At 40.5% G+C, this 23524-nt stretch overlaps 1 protein-coding gene across 3 annotated transcripts in view; it reads right to left on the minus strand.

The window, feature by feature from the left end:
- LOC148041815 (sulfatase and phosphatidylinositolglycan class N domain-containing protein) overlaps positions 1 to 23524 on the minus strand; it is a 118876-nt gene that overhangs the window by 77745 nt on the left and 17607 nt on the right. For 2 of the 3 annotated variants that reach the window (XM_087682750.1, XM_087682741.1), the window contains exons 2-5: positions 9961 to 10152; positions 8986 to 9141; positions 7980 to 8273; positions 100 to 317 (exon numbers count right to left, since the gene is read on the minus strand). In XM_087682750.1, coding sequence (XP_087538876.1) covers positions 100 to 317; positions 7980 to 8273; positions 8986 to 9141; positions 9961 to 10152 — 860 coding nt within the window. Of the gene's footprint in view, positions 1 to 99; positions 318 to 7979; positions 8274 to 8985; positions 9142 to 9960; positions 10153 to 23524 lie in introns of those variants that run through there. The other variant, XM_087682758.1, reaches the window with a different exon arrangement.

Below are 23524 nucleotides of genomic sequence, written 5' to 3' on the forward strand. Positions count from 1 at the left end.
TTAAAAGCACACAAAATGCATACATCTATTAAGCATTTGCTTGAATGGAAGATAGCATGAAATATGGTAGGAAGAGTACTCAGATCAAGAGCCCATCACCATAAGAGGTGCGATATCACCCTGATTGACATCAACACGTTCTAAATCTCCAAGACCCCAGCTAGCAGGTGTAGGTGGGTGATGTTCGTGTTGATCAACAAACACGATTTCATCATCATTATAATCTTCTGGACTTGCAGGACTTGGTTTGCGTACACCAGCTCCCCAAACTACTAAAGGGGTCTCTGTGTTCGCAGGATGACCATCACCATGGCTTCCTAAAAAGAGAAAAGACCAGACGTTAAGAAAGCACTTTCAATCTGCCTCGAGTTAGACATGCAAACCACAAATTTTCAGAGCCATAGGTGCCAGAATCGCTGATCCAACAGAGAAGTTGACACCCCAGAAGCACTCAAACAGATAAATAGATTTTAAAATTCATTTCAGCATTAGTTCTCTTCTGCGCATTCTTGAACCATGTTCTAAGGATCTGAGTGCTATAAATGGTATGAACATGCAAGCCACAGATTTTCAGAGCCATTGGTGCAGAATCCCTGATCAGACAGAGAAATCGCCACCCAAGAAGCACTCAGTGCTCACACTGATTGCTGAAGTTGTCCAAAAAGATTTGCAGCACATTGCAAAGGCTGAAATAAAGTTTAGATTTAATTATAAAGTCTATCAAGCATATTTAGATGAAAATTAAAATCAAAACATATTTTCCCAATCGGTACAAGCTTTTATACGTGTCATGAATGAAGCCCATGCTAGCTGACAGCATAACTTGAAACCCCAACTGGTCACGTGAACTTAAATCTTTTATCCATGTCATCATGTTCATGTTCATGTGAGCATTATTTGAAAGCTCCACTGGTCAATGTTCGTGTGAGCATCCATGACCTTAAATACTCCCTACTCTTGATTATCTTGCTTTACTTCACAGCTTCTCTGATTGTTATCAACCCCTCTATTAGAGCTGCACCAAAACTGTTGTAATCTGTGAATGGCTGCTTCAGCACATTACAGAAGGGCCCAAATTATTTTGTCTTTATCATTGTGAAGGTAGACCAAGGAACTGCTAGGCTTGGAAGAGTTTTCATCACAAAGGATTGAGTTGGTTGCCAAAAGGTGGTACACTATCACCAAAAAGATCATACATTTGTCTCATTCTCTTTGTGTGGGAGAATGCACACTTAGGAGACTCTCTTGTATTGGAATCCCCCAGCTCTGAAGGAAGAGATCACAAGTAGCTGGCCAAAGTCAGCGAAATTGATGCCACTTAAAATGTTTCATTTCAGGTGAAGCATTTCACTAGCCTAACCTAACATTCAATTGGCACCAGCGTCATTGCAAAAACGTGTTTGCACAAAAATATTTTCCAGCTGGTATGTTTTGCTACCGATCACATCCCTAATGAAGCCGACTAACAGCCAAACGAAATCAAACAAAAAATCAGTATATCCTTCAAAGCTTGCTTCAAGTTATCATTTACACTTCAAAAGAAAGAAAGAGACAATTATCCCACAATAGAATCAAGACACCAAAACACCACACTAATCTGGAACATGCGAAACCTCTTCTGAAAAAGTGTTTTCTATCTAGAGCAGTATAGAAGAACAGCTGGCCTATAAGCATAACAGCACAAACAAATTAAGACAATCAAGAATTCCCTACTTTGAAGGTCCCAGCCACAAACTGGATTGCTGCAATTAGAGAATCCGCATCTTTATACTCTGCCCTCAATGTGGCTAACAAAGAGGAGCACTAGGAGTGCAAAAAGTAATCCACGTCTCTATACTCTTACCTCAATGTGGCTAGCAAAAAGAACCACTTGTCAACGCGGATTGGCACTCCACCCATAGCAACAGTAGAAAGATGCAAAAACCCACCAATTATTGTGACTATGTGGCTATAGTGCAAGGCTGTTGTAACTTCTTAAAGGGCGCAATTAATGGATACAGTAAGGTCATTATAAAATGCATCAGGGTCCAGTAAGATAACTAATGGCATGTATAGATGCAAAGAGTTAATTATGCCAACTATATGACACAGTAAGAAAGTTGACCAGTGGCACAGCAAAACACAATCCATGTGGAGTCATCATCAAGCTTGCATTCATATGCTTCGTTTAACTTAAAATTATTTTGTGTGTGCATGCTCGATTTTCTTTTGGATTCCATACTTTGCTGCTTTCTACCAGCATCAGGTACTAAAAATAGACAAAACTATTGCTGTAATCAATGCCATCAGAAAATAACAGAATTCCCAATTAGAATTGGGATTACTGGATATTGTACTCATAGGTTCATCTTTGTTTAAAACAGGTGGTTCAGAAAACTCAACGAAATTCCATGTGTATGCAGCGAAATCAAACTCCAGTGTAAAAAGTGTAACTATTTTTTAAGACTCTACTCTTAGAGCTAGCCACTCTAAGGTACAATTTGAGTTGTCTGTGGGACTCAGATAGCAAGCTCACACCATGTGCATGAAATCAGTATTTACTGCTCCAGATTTGAACTAATAAAATTAGGCTTAAGGAGTTGAAGTTGAACATAGCACCACTCTTTTCTATTATTTGAAACACATTAAAACTTGATGTTATTGGATGCACCCACTCCATGGGGTTCGGGGCTGGCCCCAGCTGGGGGTTCCTAGCAGGGCCAGTGGCTATTAGTGGGTTACGTCTTGTTCATGTCAGTTCGTGCAGAGTCAAACAGCATTTTAGGGTAGTGAGTCAATATATATGAGCAGCTGGCCAGTTATTCAGCACAGACAGTTTGCACACAATGTTTCCAGGATTATTTTACCTTTTCTTGATTTATGACAGCAGGTCAGCCCATTTACAAGTCTGACATGGCTGCAGGTTCACTGTGTTTATTGCCTGCATATGTGGTTGGTCTAATCAGACAGTCTACTAGGTATTCAACCAGTCAATGTGAGGTACTCCAATTAAGATACTCTCTCTCTCTCTCTTTTTTTCGTAAACTCTCTCTCTCTCTCTCTCTCTCTCTCTCTCTCTCTCTCTCATATTCTGCTCTCATAATTCAACATTGAGCATTCATCTTCACAGTCTCTCTCCCTCTTTCTCTTCTTCATTCCATTTTCTGATCAGCTAGTGATCTGATTCCACATTGTGGCACTCTGACATGGTATCAAAGTCGTAGCAGCCTGTTGCAAAGGAGGGCAGACCACAAGGAGTTTCAGGACACAAAGAGGAGCAGTCTTTCAATGTTTGAGTGTGGGCAGGAGGACTGCACATCTATGTGCCTATTCTTAGCTTCCACCTCTTATTAGTGACCAAGATCTACAACTTGGGGCTACACGTGGAGTTTGATGCTAACCCTTTCGAGATCCGAGATTGCCAAACATGTGATGGTGTGTCAAGGATACAAGGAGCATGGCGTCTATAAGTTGAAGAACACAATGGCTTTCTCTCATTATCTCTATTCTTCTCAATCCTAGACCGAGTTCTGGCATGTTGGATCTGGTCACCTCAATCACAAGTACCTTCAAAAGGCAACTTGTGACAAGATGGTTCGTGGCTTACCAAAGGTTGGGGTGAGCCAAACACCCTGTTTATCTTGCATCAAAGCGAAGTTGCAATGAGACTTCATTCCCACTACAGTTGGTGCAGATGGATTTGTGTGGGCCCATGCGACAAGAGTCTCTAAAAGAAAACAAGTATTTCATGCTTATAATTAATGCTTTTAGAAGGATGATAAGGATTTCCGTTTTGCAATTGAAGTCGAAAGTATTCTCCCGGTTTCGCTTTTCATTGATTTTTGAAGAAACACAATCTTGACAGAAGCTAAAGGCAATTATAGCTGACAAGGTGACAAGTTTACCTCCAATGAAATGGCTCAATTTTCTACAGATCAAGGGGTACATGAAGAGTGTGCAGACACCAACACTCTACCATGAAATGGTGTGTGGGAATGTAAAAATCAAAAGGTGGTGGAGATTGCAAGGATCATGTTGAAGCATCGTCAAGTGCTCCGATTCTATGAGCGGAGGCCATAGTGATGGCTGTTCACATCCTCAACAAATCCCCTACTTCAGCAATGGCTGGCATGACACCTTTTGAGGGATATTTTGACAACAAACCCAATGCCTCTTATTTCAAGGTCTTTGGATGTGATGCCTATGTTTACATCCCAAAAAAGGAACAAGGGAAGATGTACTCGAAGACTTTCGTGGGTTACAATTGTCACTTGATGGAGTATCAATATATGATCCAAAGACTCATGACATCTACACCAACAAGGCACTTATAGAGACGGGTGAGGAGCATCCTATTCTTGGAGATACAAACAATAGGTGGCTGCAACTCCTAATGCAACATGAGCCTTTAGAGAATGAGCCTCAGGTGGAGGATGATCCACCGTATCACATTCACACCCGATTGAAATTCAAGACTCGTCTACAAATAGTGAAACAAAAGGAGTCTCGGCCACCTCCAGATATAGGTATTAAGGGTGTCCCAAAGGAGTGGGAGTGGCAAGATTGTCCACAATGATTTTGACGGCTTTAGGTACATTCAACTGAGTGCTTGTACACGAATCACAAGTTAATGACTCATGCCATGGCAAATAGGAAACCAACTTCCATTGGAGAAGCTATGCACCACGACCATTGGCAAAGAGCCATGGAGCATGAACTAGAGACCATCGAGCCAAATGGCACGTGGGAGTTGGTGCCTCGACTAGCCAAATACAAAGTTATTGGACTGAAGTTAGTATTCAAAAAAGGTACCACAACGGCGATTCCTCCAACAAGCACAACACCAGATTGGTGGCCAAGGGTTTTGCTCAGAAACCTGGAGTGGATTTTTTTATATCTTCATCCCTATACCAAAGATGGCAACAATCAAGGCTATTTATGCTTTGGCTAGCCATGGGTATTCACTAATCTATCAGTTAAATGTGAAGTTTGCATTTCTCAATGCAAATATATTTTTGAGACTTAATAGTTCAAGGAAACAAAAAGAAAGACTACTTAAAGCTAATAAATGTTTATAAAAATACGGCAATGGACATGTAACAGAAATGAAGACAAGCTGGGGGCGGGCAAGGCCTCTCTTATTTAATGAGCTCAATTACAATCAATCTAAGAGTTAGGAGGAGTATTTCTCACTTGCACACGATCATGCAAAGGATGAACATGCACACACACATCACATGCATAAATCAACTACGCAATAAAACAATTGATTTCTTTACAAGATAAGAGTAGGAAGAGAGGAAATCGATATTTCTCCAATGTTGACCAAAAGTACGTCGATATGGCTTCCTTCTTGATCTTGTAATGGAAGATAATCTCAAAAAGAAGATATTGTAACGAATTTATAGACCTATTGTCTTATAAAACACCAATGAGAAAAGGGGGAAATTTTTTAGAAGCTTGTGGTGGAGTAAAGGATGATGATAGACATGGTTGGTACCAATTTTCAGCTATCTTTAGTTGCTATACGTCAATTTACAACGAGGAAAACTTATGTAGAATGAGAGCAAATGAACTCTTTTTATAGGAGAAAGAAAGGCATGCAAAGACGGAATGCAGAGTAGCACAAGACAAGTGTCCCCGGCCACATGTCATTAGTTGTGACAAGTGATGGGATACTTGGAAGCTTGTAAGACAAGTGTCCTAACACTTGTCTTTTCTCTAAGGCCTTTCCTTTTCAATTATGAATCGTCAAGAATAGAAACAACCAAATTTAGTAAGAACTATTAAAACACAAACAAACTATTTTGAGAATATCATCCCTATTTTTTAGAACTAGTAGTTTTAAACCAATTTGAGACTCCTAAAATTAAGAGCCTCCATAAATTTAAGGATCCCCTAAAATCTAGAAACCCCTCCCCTTCAATATGATTATCATGTGACATCTCTTTCCAAGTATATTACAAAGACAACGTGGGAATCCTCATATAAATTTTGTATACAAAGATGCATGCATTCTAAACTTTCAGCCTACATATGCACATTGTACAAACTTTTCAAAGGCATTCAATCGGATCATATAGATGAAAGTATGTACTATCTTTCTTCTAACCCACTGCATTGGTTCATTCTAACCTGTGACTAGTAATCAGTGGCCAGCTCTGGTGCACATTTCTAGATATCTTGAAATTACAAAGAAAAAAAATCTAATAGATACTTAACTATGCAGATTTATTAAAGAGGATACAATTTCTCTCATGTTGTGTTGCGACACCCAATCTCTACTTCCACATCTCAAGTGGCTAGACAACTATGTTCAGGCTATATATGGACAACCTCACTGCATCAACAGACCACCACAGATGTATAGAAGACCAAGGATTCACTCAAGGGGGTGTGCGAGATGATAGACATGGGTTGTAATACTTCCTCTTTGCCATGAGATATCATAGAATGAGGAGCAATTTTCCTTTCCTAGCAATGGTCTGTTCAAGAGTTACTGACAACTTTTGGGATGACATCCTCTCAATCAATCTCATCCCTTATGAGTCCCAATTGGAAGGTGATAACAGTTGGAGATTTCAAAAGTTTTGAATGCTTCAAAAGTTGGTGGTTTTCATTGATTTGGCTTATGAATACGAGGCTAGATCTATGCTTTTTAGTTGGTCTTCTTTCAAGGTTTCTGAATGAGCCCAAGAAAACTCATTGGCACACAGTTTGTTTTTCCTGCAAAGTGCACTGGACCTTTGGTGGGTACACATGATCCAAAACTTGTGTTGCACAGACATTATGAGGATTTAATATTTCCCCAAAGTATACCAGATAGAGATTTGTTCTTTATAGCAGATATATGTGTCCAAAATCTTATGTTGCATGAATGGACTGATTCCAATTGGACAAGAGAGGTCGACTAACAAAGGTTGCTATTGCTTCATATTGGGGTCATGTGATGTTTTATGGAGCAGCAAGAAGCAAGCCACAGTGGCCCTTTCGTGCAGCATGTACTACCACATGTGAGGCTATGTGGCTCCATAGACTAGTTGGTGAGATTAGTTGTCCTCAAAGCCATGGTCTATGTAACAACTAGATTTGCCTAGCTATTGCTTGGAACCCAATGGTTCATGCACAAACCAAGTATATAGAGATGCAATACCATCGCAACAGCAACAAGATATCAGATTGTACAGTCACACTGGAGTATTGCAAGAAAACGTAGAAGAATCCATTGATAGCAGGAGCAAGTCTATCACCAGCTCAAGCTAATCCAGAGTTCTCTGCTATCTGTTTCAAGCACACCCAATATTCTCCTAGACAGAGCAGTGGGAGCTAAAGCAGAGCTGTTTCAAGCCTGGGCAGAGCTGTCCAGGGCTGGCCAGAGCTGATCACAGCTGGACAATGTCAAGTTGCTAGGCAGAGCTATTTACAGCAAGGTGAGGTTGTTGTGGGGCTGTCTAAGCAATTCTGAGAGTATTTTTTATCAGTTTTGGTAGGGTTTGAGGCTTATTTGAGAGATGCATCACACTAGAATTTGTTGAATCGAGCTTTTCTGACAAGATCTGGTGTCAGACAGATTGGTCTTCACTCATGTTTGTGGGATCTCAGCTAGTTTGGTTCATTGCACCACTCTTACTAGGAAAAATGCCTTGACAGCATATTTGAGAATGCTAACAATAAAACAAGCTGTTACTGTGCCAATCCTTCTTGCCAAGTTTTCAAATCTGCTGTTGATGAGCTGATTGTATTTATTGTATATTGAAATATGCACATAGCTCAGCAATTGCTTTTGTATGAACAAAATGCACATCCATGTGCACTCATCAAGCTGCTACTACTGAGCATTACAAAGTGCATTGACTGGTTTCTGTAAAGTCACATGATAAAGCTTCACCTTGGAAACAAACCCATGCACCACACTCAGGAGTCAGAATCACTGTATACTTACCAATCACATAATGTAAACTACAAAACTCACACATACAGTCTTCGAATAAGGAACAGACCTTTGTCGCTCATTCCATGATCTGCTGTAAAGATGTATGCTGTACGTTGGTCTGGAAACAATCGCTCAACAAGTTCAACAGTTCTTTGGACTCCATCATCTACTACCTTTACATTGTTTAGATAGACAGTTGAGAATGGCCGATGGGCGTGGCCATTAGTATCACAACCAAGGAGGTGCAGGAAAATGACCAGTTGATCTTTCTGTAATAGCTCATGGGTTTCTGGTTCAGATGAAGACTGATTCAGCAACAAAGAGACCTGTTCGAAAGACCATTCATCAAGAAAAGATGCATCTGCAAATCAGCAACCCTTTCATATCAGTGAAGCGTACATGAACCCATCTCCTAACCAGTTCTTCAATCCATATATGACAGCAACTTGATAATGCTCACAATTCTTGGTCTCTGTCTATTGTGCTACAGAACATAAGCCATTCATATTACTTTATAGCCAACACATATGCATGATGTAGTGACAATTAGTAGTAGACACTGAAACAGATGACAATATAAAAACGACTCGTCTTTGACACATTCGACTTTATGGCCCAACAATCAGAAACACTTACAGGGGTTTATGGATAAAACATGCAAAATCCTTGTGTCCACAGAAACAAAATAACCTGACATGAAAAATGTGCTTGAGTGATCATTCGAATGTCAGACAATAATCATGCCATTAGGAAGCTGCCAGATCCTACCATCAATCCTCTCGAGTGGGTTCATTTGAAATAAGATCTAAGAAGCAGGATCCCAATCCTAGCCCAAGCAAGAATAAAAAACCACATTGAAAGTTGATGTAAATACATCAAGCACAAAATTTTCACTAAAGAAGAACAAGAATATGCAAGCCTCAAGAACGCTTGCAGCTTTCCATGTTACAACATTGACCGCAGTTAGAAGGTTGAATTTGCAGTCACCACATTTATCTGTCTGCATTCATGCTTGTATCTGAAGTCATGTCACTGACATGCACTAAAGAATAAAATATGTCAATCACTGATACCTGTTGCAAAATCCTCATATTCATGGGGATAAGCTTTCCAATGGCTATGAGATAGTTGTCCACAAAACATTGGCACTATATCAGGGCTCCCATAAGCAAAGGTGTGTCTGCTTCTGTTGAAAATAGAATCAAACTCAACCGGGTTTGCTTTCCAACCTGAGTAACAAGAAAAGAATAGCATCCTTAGAATCAGAAACTCCACAAATTTAGTTTCCTTTGGATCTTCAGAGGAAAACTTACAACAATGAGTGCCAATTGGCAAAAGACAGACAGAATTCAGCTTCCAACCAGTGTTCTAGCAGCTACCCATTGAATAAGATCTTCAAACAGTTTGTGCGACTGCTGATTTGGTGAATGCAGATGCAAACGAATAAATACCTACTTACTAGTGCATGACATAATGTGGTACCAGTAACCAACTATTCTGCTTATATGTCTTTGTGCTTCATTGTGCTACTGCTCCAAACTGAAACATACAAATAGGCAGTATGGTTATTGAGCCTAGACACGAGAATTCTTTCTCATATAAAACCTGCACCCACTGGCTCCAGAAAATAGAGCAACTCATAGCTTTAAGTAAGAACCCGATTTGCCCAAATAAAGTCGCAAAGAGAATGGATCACATTGTAATCTACATATCAAAAGAACCATTATGACTTCTGTTTCTTTGTTTATGGCATCAACAACACAAATGAAAGAAAAATGATGCCATGTCTTGATGGTTTGTGTTAAAAAGAACCATGATGAAAATTTCCTTTCTATTTCATTTGTTGCAGCAATGGCACAAAGTCACATCTTTTATATTCTTTTCACCCTATTTACAAAACTTCATGAATGAGTGCAATCAGCATTGAACCGATTTGACTATCACACAAATTATGGATAATATCTACTGCCAAGAAATTTGCCCATCAACAAGTGGGCATCTCATAAGAAACTCAACATGTAAAACTATCAGACTATGTAAGCTTTTACCCTTCGTAACTGCACTTGGGTCCTCATAGAAACCAGCTATGATTGCAACATGACCAGGTCGAGACTCTGTAGGAGGTCGTGCATGAGACACACCCCAGCGCCCTTTACTTCGAATTATCTCTCTCAAGAAAGGAGCCCTATAAACTCCACTAGAATCCTTTTCAAAAAACTTGTCTGCTCGTAGTCCATCAGCTGAATTCAGTAAACAGAAAGGAGTAATTAGCATGCAATGGAAGTAACCCAGTTCTACTTCCTAGATGTCACACAGTTCTACTTACTAGAAGCTTCAATAGAGTTTTCTGAGTTCATAATATGTGCAGGATTCTGTTATTCATGGCAATCAGCATATGATGACTGTATTTAGAGAAACAATAAAATTATAAATGAGGGCTGGCAAAATCTGCAAACCCTTGGTTCTTGTAGATGTGGGTTAGTTCAACAGAAACTTAATGTAAAACCAAGATAGTTTTTAACCATGTGTTTGAATAAAAGTCCAAGCATTGGAAAATTTTCAGAACTAAGCACCCGTTAGAATGAAGTTGTATGCCCCACTATCTGGGTAAACTTGTGCAATCATCCCATATCAACGTGGAGTATGAGTATGTGATCTAGCACAAAAAAGCACAAAGTACTGGCAGAAACAACAAGATGAAGGCTAAATCGCCTCTCAAACATGTGAGCCAGGAGCCATGAACTAGGGCCAAGTGGCTCCACAATCTAGTCCTTGATGTACACACCTGCCTCTACATCTGCATTCAATCCTAGACTTAAGACCTTTGACAAAAAAAACATCATGCTGGGGTATATTCTCAAATGAAGATATTTTAAATTACCCTGAGACCTCCCTATAGATCACACCAAATATTTCTCGCACATTTTGCTATCAATATTGAGCAGAAGCCATACCCAATTAATACAACCAGCTCTTTGTCAGTAAGTCATTTTGTCACAGCCAGTGACAAAAAGGCTCCTATTCCAAGGCATTGTATCACTTCTAAGGGATTTGTTTGGGCACTTTCTGAGTAGGAACATCATAGAATTCTCTTCTCCTATTGCTTTGTTCATCTCCATACCTGATGCATGTTAAATTTGGTGATGTAAAATTGAATGTTTGGAGCCTCACTTTTGGACCTGCAAGTGTCCTGTTGGGGTTTTTCTGATCCAGGTCTGTAACCAATATGAATTAGGGTATGCATGGCTGCCTTTGAGATGCCTGCATGCATGTTTTAGTTGTTTATGGCAGTTACTGCTGTAAATCCAGTCAATGGACAGCACATTGGAATGTATCTAGTGGTCCACAATAGGGTTAAATTGCATGCAACAGCAAAAGACTTAGTTTGGGCATCCCCAAGCACTCAAATCAAGGGGCATATGTAGGACAAGAGTTTCTTCTTTAGAGGAGAGTTGCAGTTCCAGAATAGTGAGGGATTGAGCCTCAATTTGCTGGAATCAAGAAGGAGTTCAGTTGATGGGACTTGGAGGGTTTTCAAGTTCTCAACTTGGTCTTCCAAATTTCAAAGCTTTCCTTGTAACTCATCAATACTACAACGGCTGCCAAGGTTTTGGGGCCAATTGGTTTCAATTTGTCAAAATGTCATGCCTTCTATGTCGCTTCAACTATGACCTCATACCATATCAAAGAGAGAGTAGGGTTTGCAGAAAGAAACGCAGTGTACGGAAAACACTAAGAGAAGAAGAAACTTGGACAAAACAAAAAAGAAGAAGATGAAAGATGAATCACTTAGAGAAGAAGAAACTTGGACAAAACAAAAAAGAAGAAGATAAAAGATGAATCACTTAATCATGCTAAGTGAATCAAACTAATACAATAGAGCCAAAGCTCTGAAGATGATTGCATTGTCTTGACTAATAACTAGGTGACAGCACCTAAAGGAAACCTCACTGCAGAGGGAGCAAAATGCGATCCTCCGACAGTAGGATATCAAAGGTAATGCTGAATGGTGAAGGAAAGGACACCCAGCCATAGCAGGAGAGAAATGCAATCCTCAAAAACTGTCAAAGATGAAAGACATGCTGAAATCTATCTAAGATGATGGCTCCTATCAAGGCTGCTACTAGGCAACCAGCTCGAGAAGAAAACACAAGAATATCTTATGAAGATCTCTCCATGCAAGTGGCTGCAAACAAGCGAGTGTTGGGCAACCCTTTAGGAGTGAAGAAAACACAAAAACGCATGTATTTGATGTAGGGCTGATAAACAGGGTATAACTTGCTGTAGGCAGCCTGAAATTGCTGCAAACGCAAGCGTTGCCCAAACTCTCTCGAGAGGCACCCACTAAAGTCTCTCGGGTGCCTTGGCTCTCTCGAGTGGCACTCACACACTAACAAATTATCTAAATAAAGCCTTTTTGGGGTTGTAAATGGAAACCAAAATAGGAATGAAGGAGAGGAAATGTATAAAATGACTTGGTTTCTCAACACCCCCTCACACCCAAAACGGAGCAAAAAAGAGGAGTGAGGAGAGAGAAGATCCACCCTAAAAGCCGAATATTCCACCAATAAGGTGACTTGTAGTGAAGAACAATAGACATGATGAGCTAATAGTACCCGAAACTCAACCTCAAGGGAGAAGCCACAAGCTTCGTTACTCCATGTTGGAAGATATACAAAGGCCTAGATACCAAGCTATGGTTGAAACATCCAAAGCTTGAACTAGGAAGAACCCGTAGACCCTCAGTATCATTGGGAATCAATGGGAAGGGGGATCAATGGGTGAGATGGCATGGAGATGTCAACCGCCCCAAGAAGGTGAAGGGTTGTCGACAAGGTATGTGAAGAACCACAAGATAAGAAGGGACCCCCCAAAGCTGAAGGAAACCAAATTATTAGATTAATTTTCAATATTTAAATACTAAAAATTAATATTTAATTATGGATAATGATGAAAAAACCATTTGGAAAGGCTACTTCTTGGCAAAAATGCCCATGCAAGACTAAAAAACGTTTTTAGAGGCTAGAGAGAGGCATTTAGTGCATTCAGCCTGCAAGAGAGAGGGAGGAGATGTTGCTGGTCTGATCTGCAACCATTGAAGGATCTTCTAAGGCAACCACAGGTAGAAGAAGACCAATCAACAGTAGGTGACAGCATCTACAAGCTATTGAGACGGGGCAACAGTAGTAAATGACTGATTTTCTTTCATTCTTCGCAAAGAAAGTATGTATTTTCTCTCTCCTCAGCATTCTCTCCCATCTCCCAGCCTTTCTACAACCTTGCTCCGAAGATTATAGCATTGAGATCACCAAAGGCCGAGAAATTTCAGATTCCTCTACTGTAAATCCTAATCTACAGCAAAAATTAAGGTCTACCAATAGCCTTAGAAAGCATGCCAAAAATTGAAAGCTCCAAGACTTAGATTAAATAGGGTCGAAGCCATTTTTAATCAAATTCAAGTAGAGGGACCAACAAATCAATGAATTTGGGGAATTTTCCATCTCCATCAAAGCAGGTGAAGGCCAATTAACTACTCGAATCAAGGGGCAAATCAAATTGAAAACTTGCTGGCTATTTTGAACAACAAGGGGAGTTGGAATACTGAAACAAATTGGAAAAATCCCATTATACATCAACTTCTTCTTCAATTAAGTTAAAGAAATACCAAAAGGGGCGCTTGTTTTGGGGCCAATAGGATATTCTTTGTCCAAGATTATGAGTTAATTTGCATTTCTCATTTTGTAATAAATGTTGCTGCTATAACTAAGTTGTAATCAGGAAAATACCACCCATCCACGCAAGAAAGGCTAGTTTCATGGTTCCATTGCTGGGATACCATCAAATCCTTTGAATTGGTGAATGCCCCATGGAAGGACAGCAAAGGCAAAGAGAAGAAGATATCTTCTATAGCTTCAGGACAGCCACAAGAACCGAAGAAAATACCTATACCTTCTTTGGAAAAGCTCAAAATGCCTATTGAACACAAACAATTGGTACCCGTGGGACAACAAGTACAAATGCATGGCCAACTTGGTAGTGCCAATCTATGGGAACATGGGCAGCAAGGTAATTATGCACATGCAAGCATGGAACAACAAGGATACTTTGGTGTGGTACCATTTTTCATGCTATGGTTGGACAAGCACCGCATACAGGAATGTATGGCTCAAATCCCTATGGTATGCAGCAGCCAATGCATGGCTCACAACACCCAATATATCCAAGTAACGCAAGTGAAATGCCTAATCCCATGTATGGTAGCATAGGTATGATGCTTGGGGCACAAAGCGGGCCATATGGATATGTATCTACACCCCCCGAGACTATTGGAGCACAAGGATTTGGAGCTGGTCATGTAGGAGCATCTAATAGTGCTGGTTATCATGTAAATACAGCAAATGCACCCTTTTTGTAGCAGCCTATTTATGATAACTTGACTCCCATAGGTCTGCCAAAGGACTATAATGAAGGCGGCAAAAGTGTGAAGTTTGAGTCTTTCAATGGTACACAAGATAGGCTACAACTACTTGTTTTTATTCAACAATTTGATACAGCCTACTTTGAAAGCAACTTCATAGAGGCATCTAAGATACGAAAGATAGTCACATTTCTGAAGGGAAATGCATTGCAATGGTGGTCTACACTTCTTATTCAAGGGAAGTCGCCTACCACTTGGGTCCAATTCAAGCAAATGTTTGCTTCAAATTGGTTGACAAGTACCTTTGAAGTAGACATTATGACAACTTGGAATCAATTGAGCTTGGAATCAATTGAATTCCAAAGATTGCAAGAACTCGGATCAATATAATGAGAAGTTTTGGGATGCATTGCTACTAGTTACTTCTTATCACACAATACCCCTCCATGAGCATGTGGAGAAGTATATTTGTGGTTTGCAAAAGGATATTCAGGATTTTTGCATTACGTTCACTATTTCCAGCTTGTCTCAGTTTATGGAAACTGCTACTACAACCGACACATTGCTGTGTGAAAAGGATGCACGATTCCAAGATAGTGATGCCAAGCCACATGTCATTGAGGCCAAGACTGAGAAAAAGGGTAAATCTGAAAATAAAGCTGAAAATCAAGGCAGCTAATCGTCATAGGCATGCTTTGCACTTTGCAAAGGGCGATTATGTATTGCTGCGTTTTGAAAAGGCACGGCTAAAATAGATGAAGGACAAAGGGCGATTGTATCCAAAGTTGTCTATAAGATACTATGGACCATTTCAAGTATTGGAGAGGATCAATGATGCATGCTATAGGCTGAAATTGCCTTGACACTGGCGAATACACAATGCTTTTCATGTGAGCTTGCTTAGGCCTTTTCATGTTGATGTGCCAGAGGATGTATCTGCTGAAATTCAGCCTGAGGTTGAAAAGATCAATGAAATACTGGTACCAGAGCATATTTTGGCACACAAAGAGCAAAAGATCAAAGGTAAGGTTTCTAGAAGGTACTTGGTGAAGTTTCACAATTATTCACCAATGGATGCTAAATGGATGGAGAACAATGACTTATCAAACCATCCTTAGTTGTTCCAGCTTTACCTTGATGCTTTCCAATTAGAAGGTACTTGGTGAAGTTTCACAATTATTCACCAATGGATGCCAAATGGATGGAGAAGAATGACTTACCAAACCATCCTTAGTTCTTCCATCTTTACCTTGATGCTTTCCAATTAGAGCCGACTTTAGTTTGGACTCAATCACGTTCAACAGAGCAAGGGTTCAAAGTATTACCTAATGCTTGTGAGGGAGCTAGCACCTCCGCTCCTCGGTGATGGACAGCTCTAGATGTAGTGGATTTCGGATGCTTTCTGCATACATTCAAGGTCCTATAGCTAATAGTATATTTAAAAAAAAGATCACTATTCAGTGTACTAGTCACTATGTTTGCTATGCAAATGGGTATGGTTTTCTATGCATCTCTGAAATTGTACATTTGCATTGATTAATGATCATCAAGGAGTGATTAACGAATGCTGGTTTCCAATGTATGATCATTAATATTCAGTAGTATTCAACAGGTTTTGCAGACAGCCACATATGTTATGATGCCATTAGCCATGGTTTATGCTTGGTTTATGCTATGCTATGGTTTGGTTTTGCCAAATGAGTTGAGCTCATGAGAAATACACATGTCATGTCACATGATAATCTGCCAATGTTTTTGAGATTCTTTGCGAGTCTTATATTATGTTATGTTGACTGGTAATATTCAGCATGTGTTGGGCATATAGAATGGCTGAGCAGCGATGCGCAATGTTGTGTTAACTATGATGCCTTGTGGAAATTCCAGTCCACTATTTTACTTTCAATGCATCTCGTAGTGCAATCGAGGATGATTGCAAGGATTTTGAGGAAGAGGGTTATCATGAGGACATGTATTTTTCAAACCTCACTTAACATGTGCATTAATTTTTAATCACATGGTTAAGTGAATGTTACACATGTGACGTGTAACTCTCGTTACAGTAAATTTATAAGCCGAGGACCCGAGGAAATCACACGATATCAAATGCAAAAGTAGCTATAAGTTATGCTACACAGGTACATGGTGGTATCTGGTGCCAGTTGTTGTTGGCCTAGATTATTTAATTGGCCAGAAGTGTCAATTGATGACACTAGAGAAGTGGTGTTTAACAGTACCTAATGCCAATATAATGGTCAAAGATAGCACAGAGACACTCAAGAATGGAAGTTTCCTAGCCAATTCAATTATTGGCTAATCAAATTTCTCTTTTGGAAACCAAAATAATTATTAGATTAATTTCAATCTTTAAAAACTGAAAATTAATATTTAATTATGGATAATGTTGGAAAAACCTTTTGCGAAGGCTGCTTCTTGGCAAAAATGCCCATGCAAGACTAAAAAACGTCTTTAGAGGCTAGAGAGAGGCATTTAGTGCATTCAACCTACAGGAGAAAGAGAGGAGATGTTGCTCGTCTGATCTGCAGCCATTGAAGGATATTCTAAGGCAGCCACAGGTAGGAGAAGACCAATCAACAGCAGGTGATAGCATCTACAAGCTGTTGACATAGGGCAACAGTAGTAAATGACTAATTTTCTTCATTTCTTCGCGAAGAAAGTCTGTATTTTCTCTCTCCTTAGCATTCTCTCCCATCTCTCAACCTTGCTCCGAAAATTATAGCATTGAGATCACCAAAGTCTGAGAAATTTCAGATTCCTCTACTGTAAATCCTAATCTACAACAGAAATTAAGGTTTACCGATAGCTCGGTAAACCTTAGGAAGCATGCCAAAAATTGGAAGCTCCAAGACTTAGATTCAACAGGGCTGAAGCTATTTTCAATCAAATTCAAGTGGAGGGACCAGCAAATCAATGAATTTGGGGCATTTTCCATTATTGCCTTGTGCATAAAACTCTGATAGCCGATACAAGACAATCTCTATCACCTAGAACAACGAGGTGCTACAAGGAGTGCCAAGAGCTAGACGCATATACTTATGTGGGGTAGAAAGCAAAGATCAATGACAACAATCTCTGATGCAAAGGCTGTTCTTGCCTCAATAGGGCACCTAGTGGTCCATACTTCCATCTTCTGAGAAGTCATAGCACTTGTGTAACAAACCTATAAAGGGAGGGTGAAAGGAAGAAGATAACAATATCCCATAATGATGCATTGGAAATAAATCATCTAGAATCTAAGAGTATTACCAATCCCACACCTTTCTTCACTTTCTCTAACAAAGAGGATCTTTTAGCTCTCTCCGCATCTTTGCTCTAATACCATATCGAAAGACAGAACGTATGCTCTAATACAATGTCAAGAGAAAACAGGGTTTGCGAAGAGAAACACAGTGTGTACGGCAAACACTAAGACAAAGAAACTCAAAAACACTAAAGAATATGATGATGAATAAAGAATGACGAATACTAAGTTATGGTAAATGAATCATACTAATATCATCATAGTATAGGAGAGTTTCCAAAACAGGGGAAACGAAAACGGTAAAAACCGGAGTTTCAGCCAGCTTTGGAAATGGAGGGGCGAGTTTTGGATTCTACCCTAAAATAAATACATAGGTATCTAAATATATGAATGGCTATATCAATATTTACCCAAATTTCACACAAAACCTCAAGTCTTCATGTCACATGATTGAATTCATGAAGTTTGAAATTGAACATGTTACAACTTATATTAAACATGATCACTACACAATTGGAGAACATAAAATACTTTACCACTTACAAGTGAAGACGCAAAACAACAAAATTAAGACTTAATTTTTAAAACAACAAGATGAATCATGAGTTGTGACTCATGAATCATTTGAAGGCTAGTATCCAAAACCAAGACACATAATAATACTAAGTAAAATCAAGATACATATATCTATCGAGACTCTAGTACTAAGTGTCAACATCAATGATCATGTAATCAAAGAGCTATAGCCTACATGCAGTGTCACATATGCATCTGTGCCAACTAGATTGATGAAACATGGAATCTAGATGATGGATAATGACACTATGACATGTCACACATGCTAGACTCTAAGCATCATCTAAGAATCCCTGCACCATCAATCTCCTCATTGAAGCACTATCTCCCTAACTGAGAGGGTAAACTCTCTCAAATCTCTAACTCATGCTCTAACTCTGGCTCTGGCTCTGGCTTTGCTACACGTATAGCCTGTTAGATATGATCAATGCCCCACCCTCATTAGGTGCTACCAATGATCCATGGTGCTCAAAGTTGTAAGGCCCCCATTATGAGGAGAAGCCAAATGTGAGCCCGGGCATTGGTTGAGTCCTGACTTGTATATCAGATAAGGGCTATGTGACCGGATGGCAAAAAAGGTGACTGTTGTGGGTCTAATCTTTGGGTTAGACGGAGTGGTTAAGCTGGTAGCAACTCGAGGCACATTGCATTGAGTTGCGTGGTAAGGGAGTTAAAAGGGGCCCCTATTGTGGGATCCGGGGGTTGCTTCCGGCTGGGGGGTCCCAGGGGGGCCAGCGGCCCCCCTGGCGGGGGTCCGGGGGCAACGCCCCCGGCCCGATGGTAAAGGGAATATTCCCTGGAATATTCCCTGGCCGACTAGTGAAGGCTCATATGGTAGGTCGGTCAGTAGGCCGACCTAACGACCTTCGCGGGCTATAAAAGCTAAACCTCTTCGCAGCCATCTCACACTCATCTTTCACCCAGTCAGAGTTGTTGTTCCAGCTAGCCTTAAGCTCTTCACCTATCTTCTGTCTAGATCGCCATCTAAGCTTCACTCAGTGGAAGCGCACGGGTGGACAGAGCCATCTTTGTATCAGTTGTTTGAAGTTAAAGAATTTACTGATTCTCCTTTTATCTGTTGTGTACTCTCTATCTCTTTCTCAGATTCTGTTCGCTGCGCCGTGTAATATTTTACATAGCCTTCTTAGTAACGCAAATCTTTGCGTGACTGCTTTCATCCCCCTACAGATGGCTTTATTGAAAAGAAATAGGCATGTAAATAGATGCAATAATAGTGTTGTGAAGATATGCTAGGGTTCGCATTGAGCAAACACGGCATGTACAACCAAGTCTGAAACACAAAGACTTAGACCAAGACAAGTAAAACTCCAACCCTAAACGCGAAATGCAAAACACAAACGCAAAATGCAAAACTCAAACACAGAGAGAAGAAACTCTAAAGCTAATGAATGTTGTAAATGAATGTAAGAGAGTGCAGAGTGCCTAAGGGCGGAGCAATGGAGTGTCAGAGAGTGACACCCACCAAAGACAAATCCCAAGTGCTATGACTACCAAAAATCACAGTGACGTAAGCCGGAAAAAAACACCAAACACTAATCACCGGACAGTTAGAATACCGAGGCGACAACTGTGGATGATACCTAAGCAGTGGGCGGCAATAGAAGGCTGTAAACGCAGCAATGATGCAACCGCCAACAGGAGGAGAATGAGCGCCAGCTGCCACTTGGAGAAGAAAAGGGCCAAACACAAGCTGCAGACTGTCACCTGATGCAAAGGAAGGGTTGCCACTTGTCACCTAGCTGATGGAGTATCGAACGCAAGCGAGGAGACAGTCTGTGGCCTAACAATGTTAGATGGATCAAACACAACAAAGAAGTGAGAACTTGCACAAAAGGGATAAGGCTGAATGGTGGGCAATCTGTCTATTTATAGATATTCAAGAGCGCCCAAAAATTTAAGGCTTTGAGAATGCTAAAACTCTCTCAAACTGCGCACCAAATTTGTGTTTTTCATTAATTAAGCGTGTTTTGGGGCTATTTAAAAATGCTAATTAGATATAAAGCAAGTTTTAGTTCAACATCTCCTCTCAAGATCAAAATTGAGTCTAAAAGGGAAGGCCTGCAATGTTTATCCCAAGACATCCCATCCCAAACCAAGCAAGGTATTGACCAAAGGGTGCACATTAGCTACCCAATTGCCTATCAAGATTATAGAGGCAATGGTTATCTTACCAAGGGAGTCCAAGGAGTCACCCCAGAGACAACAGGGCATTGGACAAAGGGTGCTCATTAGTTGCCCAATGGCCTACCAAGCCCTACAAAGGAAGATATAACCACATTGAAATTGTGTTTTTTTTTTGGATTGATTGATAGTTAATTTATTAGGTAGCGGTCGATTAAGTAACAGTGACCTAAAATACGGAAGTAGGAATGGCACACCCAACTCATTACAAAGAAATACAAGCTTGTCCATCCACTCAAGGATTGTAATGACGAGAAAAAGAAGATGAAGAACCATGTGAAGGAGGGTTGTATGATCCACTAGTAGAAAGGGCTTAGGATCCATCCAATGGTGGTCTACACAATGGGATACATAGTATGCTACATACTGAAGAATGCTCATGCAGCAGGTGCCACTTAGATAGTGTCTCGCGTAGGGAGATTGTTCACTTACCCAAGCATCCTAGTACAAAGATGATGAAATCATACAATACATAGGAGAAGATACAACAAGAGGGGAGAAGGCCGATATCAAAGTCAAGTGCCGAAACCTGTAGAATACCAAGAAGGGTAGGAACCCCCTTTCAACCTGGATATTGATGTCCAAGAAGGAAGAGGAGTCTGAGGATGTCGATCTTCATGTGGTGCCAAGAACCATGTGGATAAAGATGATGAAGCATCCCTACTAAAAAAGCAAGGAGAGAAGGCACCACCATGATAGCATCAAGAGAGATGTTGCATGATCCGCCGCAAGAGGGGAAGCCTTCATGCTGATAGAATAGTAAAACTCCAAGTAGATGGAACCATGTGAGAAATGGCATGCAGCTCTTGTCTCCAGCTCAAGAATGACTGGTATAAACCTGCATGTTAGCCCTACACTAAAATACAAAACCCTGCAAAAGAGATCAAAATCTACAAGCACAAAGGTGAGTAGTGAGATGCTCTAAAATTCAAAATTGAAAGTAAAGGAAAGCAAAGCTAAGTGCAATGCAATGAGTATGTAAGTATACAGCAAAAGTCTAAAAAAGGAAAAGGCTAAGTGTGTGGCCACCATCGCGTATGGCAAGGTGGAAAAGTGATTCTTGAAGGTTTAGTGAATATCCTAAAAATGGATGCGTAAAGTGCAATAAGTGAGCCACACGCAGACCAATCAGCTAAGCCTTCAGGAGTAGTAAAGGATAGAGGCTACTAAGGCTATCCGCATGCCACATGTCCAATAGCCAATGGGGTAGATAAAGCAGATGATACAGCAACCAGAAGCGTAGCCCCACTAGACTAGCCAACTGGAGGCAGTCACAGCAATTTGCTATGGCTTTCTGGGTGGAAGACTTGGCAATGTGTACAAAACCTATTTTTCTTAGGAATTTGCTGCCAAAGGGGTCGTGTTTTTTTAATTCCATCATCTGAGGAAGGAGTGTCACTCTTGTTTTGGCTTATCTTCACATCTTGCGAGTTCTTACAACTATTGGTTTTCCCTCCCGAAGAAGAGGCATCCAACCCTCGCCCCTCTAAACGGATGTGTGTGGAGAACTTCTTGTAAGCTTTTTCGTGCAGCCTCGCATAACACAAAAACTGGCAGTCAAACTTGTAGAAGGTCAACAATCTACGTAGTAAGATAATGTGTTGAATAAAGGCGAGCAACCGCCACTAATCGGCCAACTTGAATTTCAGATCATCCCCTTTCTTAATGGAAAACTTCTCAAGCTCAAAATCAAGATGGATACATAAAGTGCAATCTCAAGCCGCATAGCCATGAATGAGATGACTCCAACGCTCGGATGCAAGGGGAAAATGTTGTAACTAAGAGTGGAATTCAAGAAGCAACCCCTACATTACCTCAACATTGATCGTGGCATTGCAGACTTTCCATTGACCAATAGGATCAGGGTAGGCTAATCGAGGGTCCGATATGGGCTCAATACCAACGATGAGGTCCCAAAGTCCCTGAGATTCAAGCACTTGTTGTATAAAGTTCAACCAAGTGATAAAACTCGATCCGTTAAAACGAGTCTTATTTGTGAAGGCATTCTTAGCCATTGTAACAGAAGTGGTAGTGCTAGGAGATAGAGATGTATAACGGGGGCAAGGTGGATAGGGGTGTATAATGGGGATAAGGTGGAGGAGTGAGGTACACTTGGGAAGAAATCCCAGAGTGGCCACCATGTATACGAGAAGTGTGCACAATGGTTCCAAATGGAGACATGGGTATACTAGGTATGGACACAATAACCACATAAGGAGCCCTAGGTGGAGGAATAGGAACACATGGAGCAGAGGATGAGAATCCCTACATAGGAGTGACCCAAGGAATGTGTGACAACAGTCCATAAGCAGAGGATCGATATCCCAACGTTTGAAAGGTCGTGTGTGTGTGTGTGTGTGTGTTGTGTGTGTTGGGGGGGGGAGGGGGGGGGGGGGGAGGAGTAGTGGTTAGCGGAGGGGATGTCCATCACAACTAGAGAAATGCTGCGCAAGTACTCCTCAAACTCTTCCTCTATAAAATGACCAAAACATATTACATAAAGAAGAAGATGGTTAAGATAAAGGTGTGTCTACCTCCTCCTCTTGACCATAATGCCTTCTCAGAGCCTCCAATGATGGAGAAGCTCGATAGGGCGTCATATGATCCAAAGAAGGTGTTTGAGACATTATAAGTTGGAATCGAGTCACATGTGAGTCACCCACAAAGACTAGCCTCCACAATCACTATAGGATACTCTTTAGAAGAGCACTAGCTCTAATTCGATGTGAAGATATAGTAGGGTTTGAATTGAGGAAACATAGCATGTATGACCAAGACTGAAGCACAAAGACTAAGATAAAGAGAAGCAAAACTCAAACCCTAAATGTAAAACACAAAGACAAACACAGAGAGAAGAAAGAAGTGAATGAATGTTGTAAATGAATGTTAGAGTATACAGAGTGCCCAAGGGCAAAGCAATGGAATGTTAAGTGTGTGTTGGAGCTAAAGGAGTAAGCAGGTGAGTGAGAGCAACAAAGAGAGAGCACGATATGATTTGGGTGTACCAACAAATGTGTTGGTACACAAAGAATAAAATGTATTTATACTTAGGGCACGTAAGGGTGCATTCACTTGTAAAACTAAAATAATACACGTGTACAATACACGGAGGTTAATAAAGGACCTTTATCCCAACAAACTTCCACTTAAAGGTCCA

This window comes from Lygodium microphyllum, chromosome 1 (assembly GCF_053477565.2).
Source record: "Lygodium microphyllum isolate KBCC chromosome 1, Lygodium_microphyllum_v1.1.10, whole genome shotgun sequence".
Lineage (NCBI taxonomy): Eukaryota > Viridiplantae > Streptophyta > Polypodiopsida > Schizaeales > Lygodiaceae > Lygodium > Lygodium microphyllum.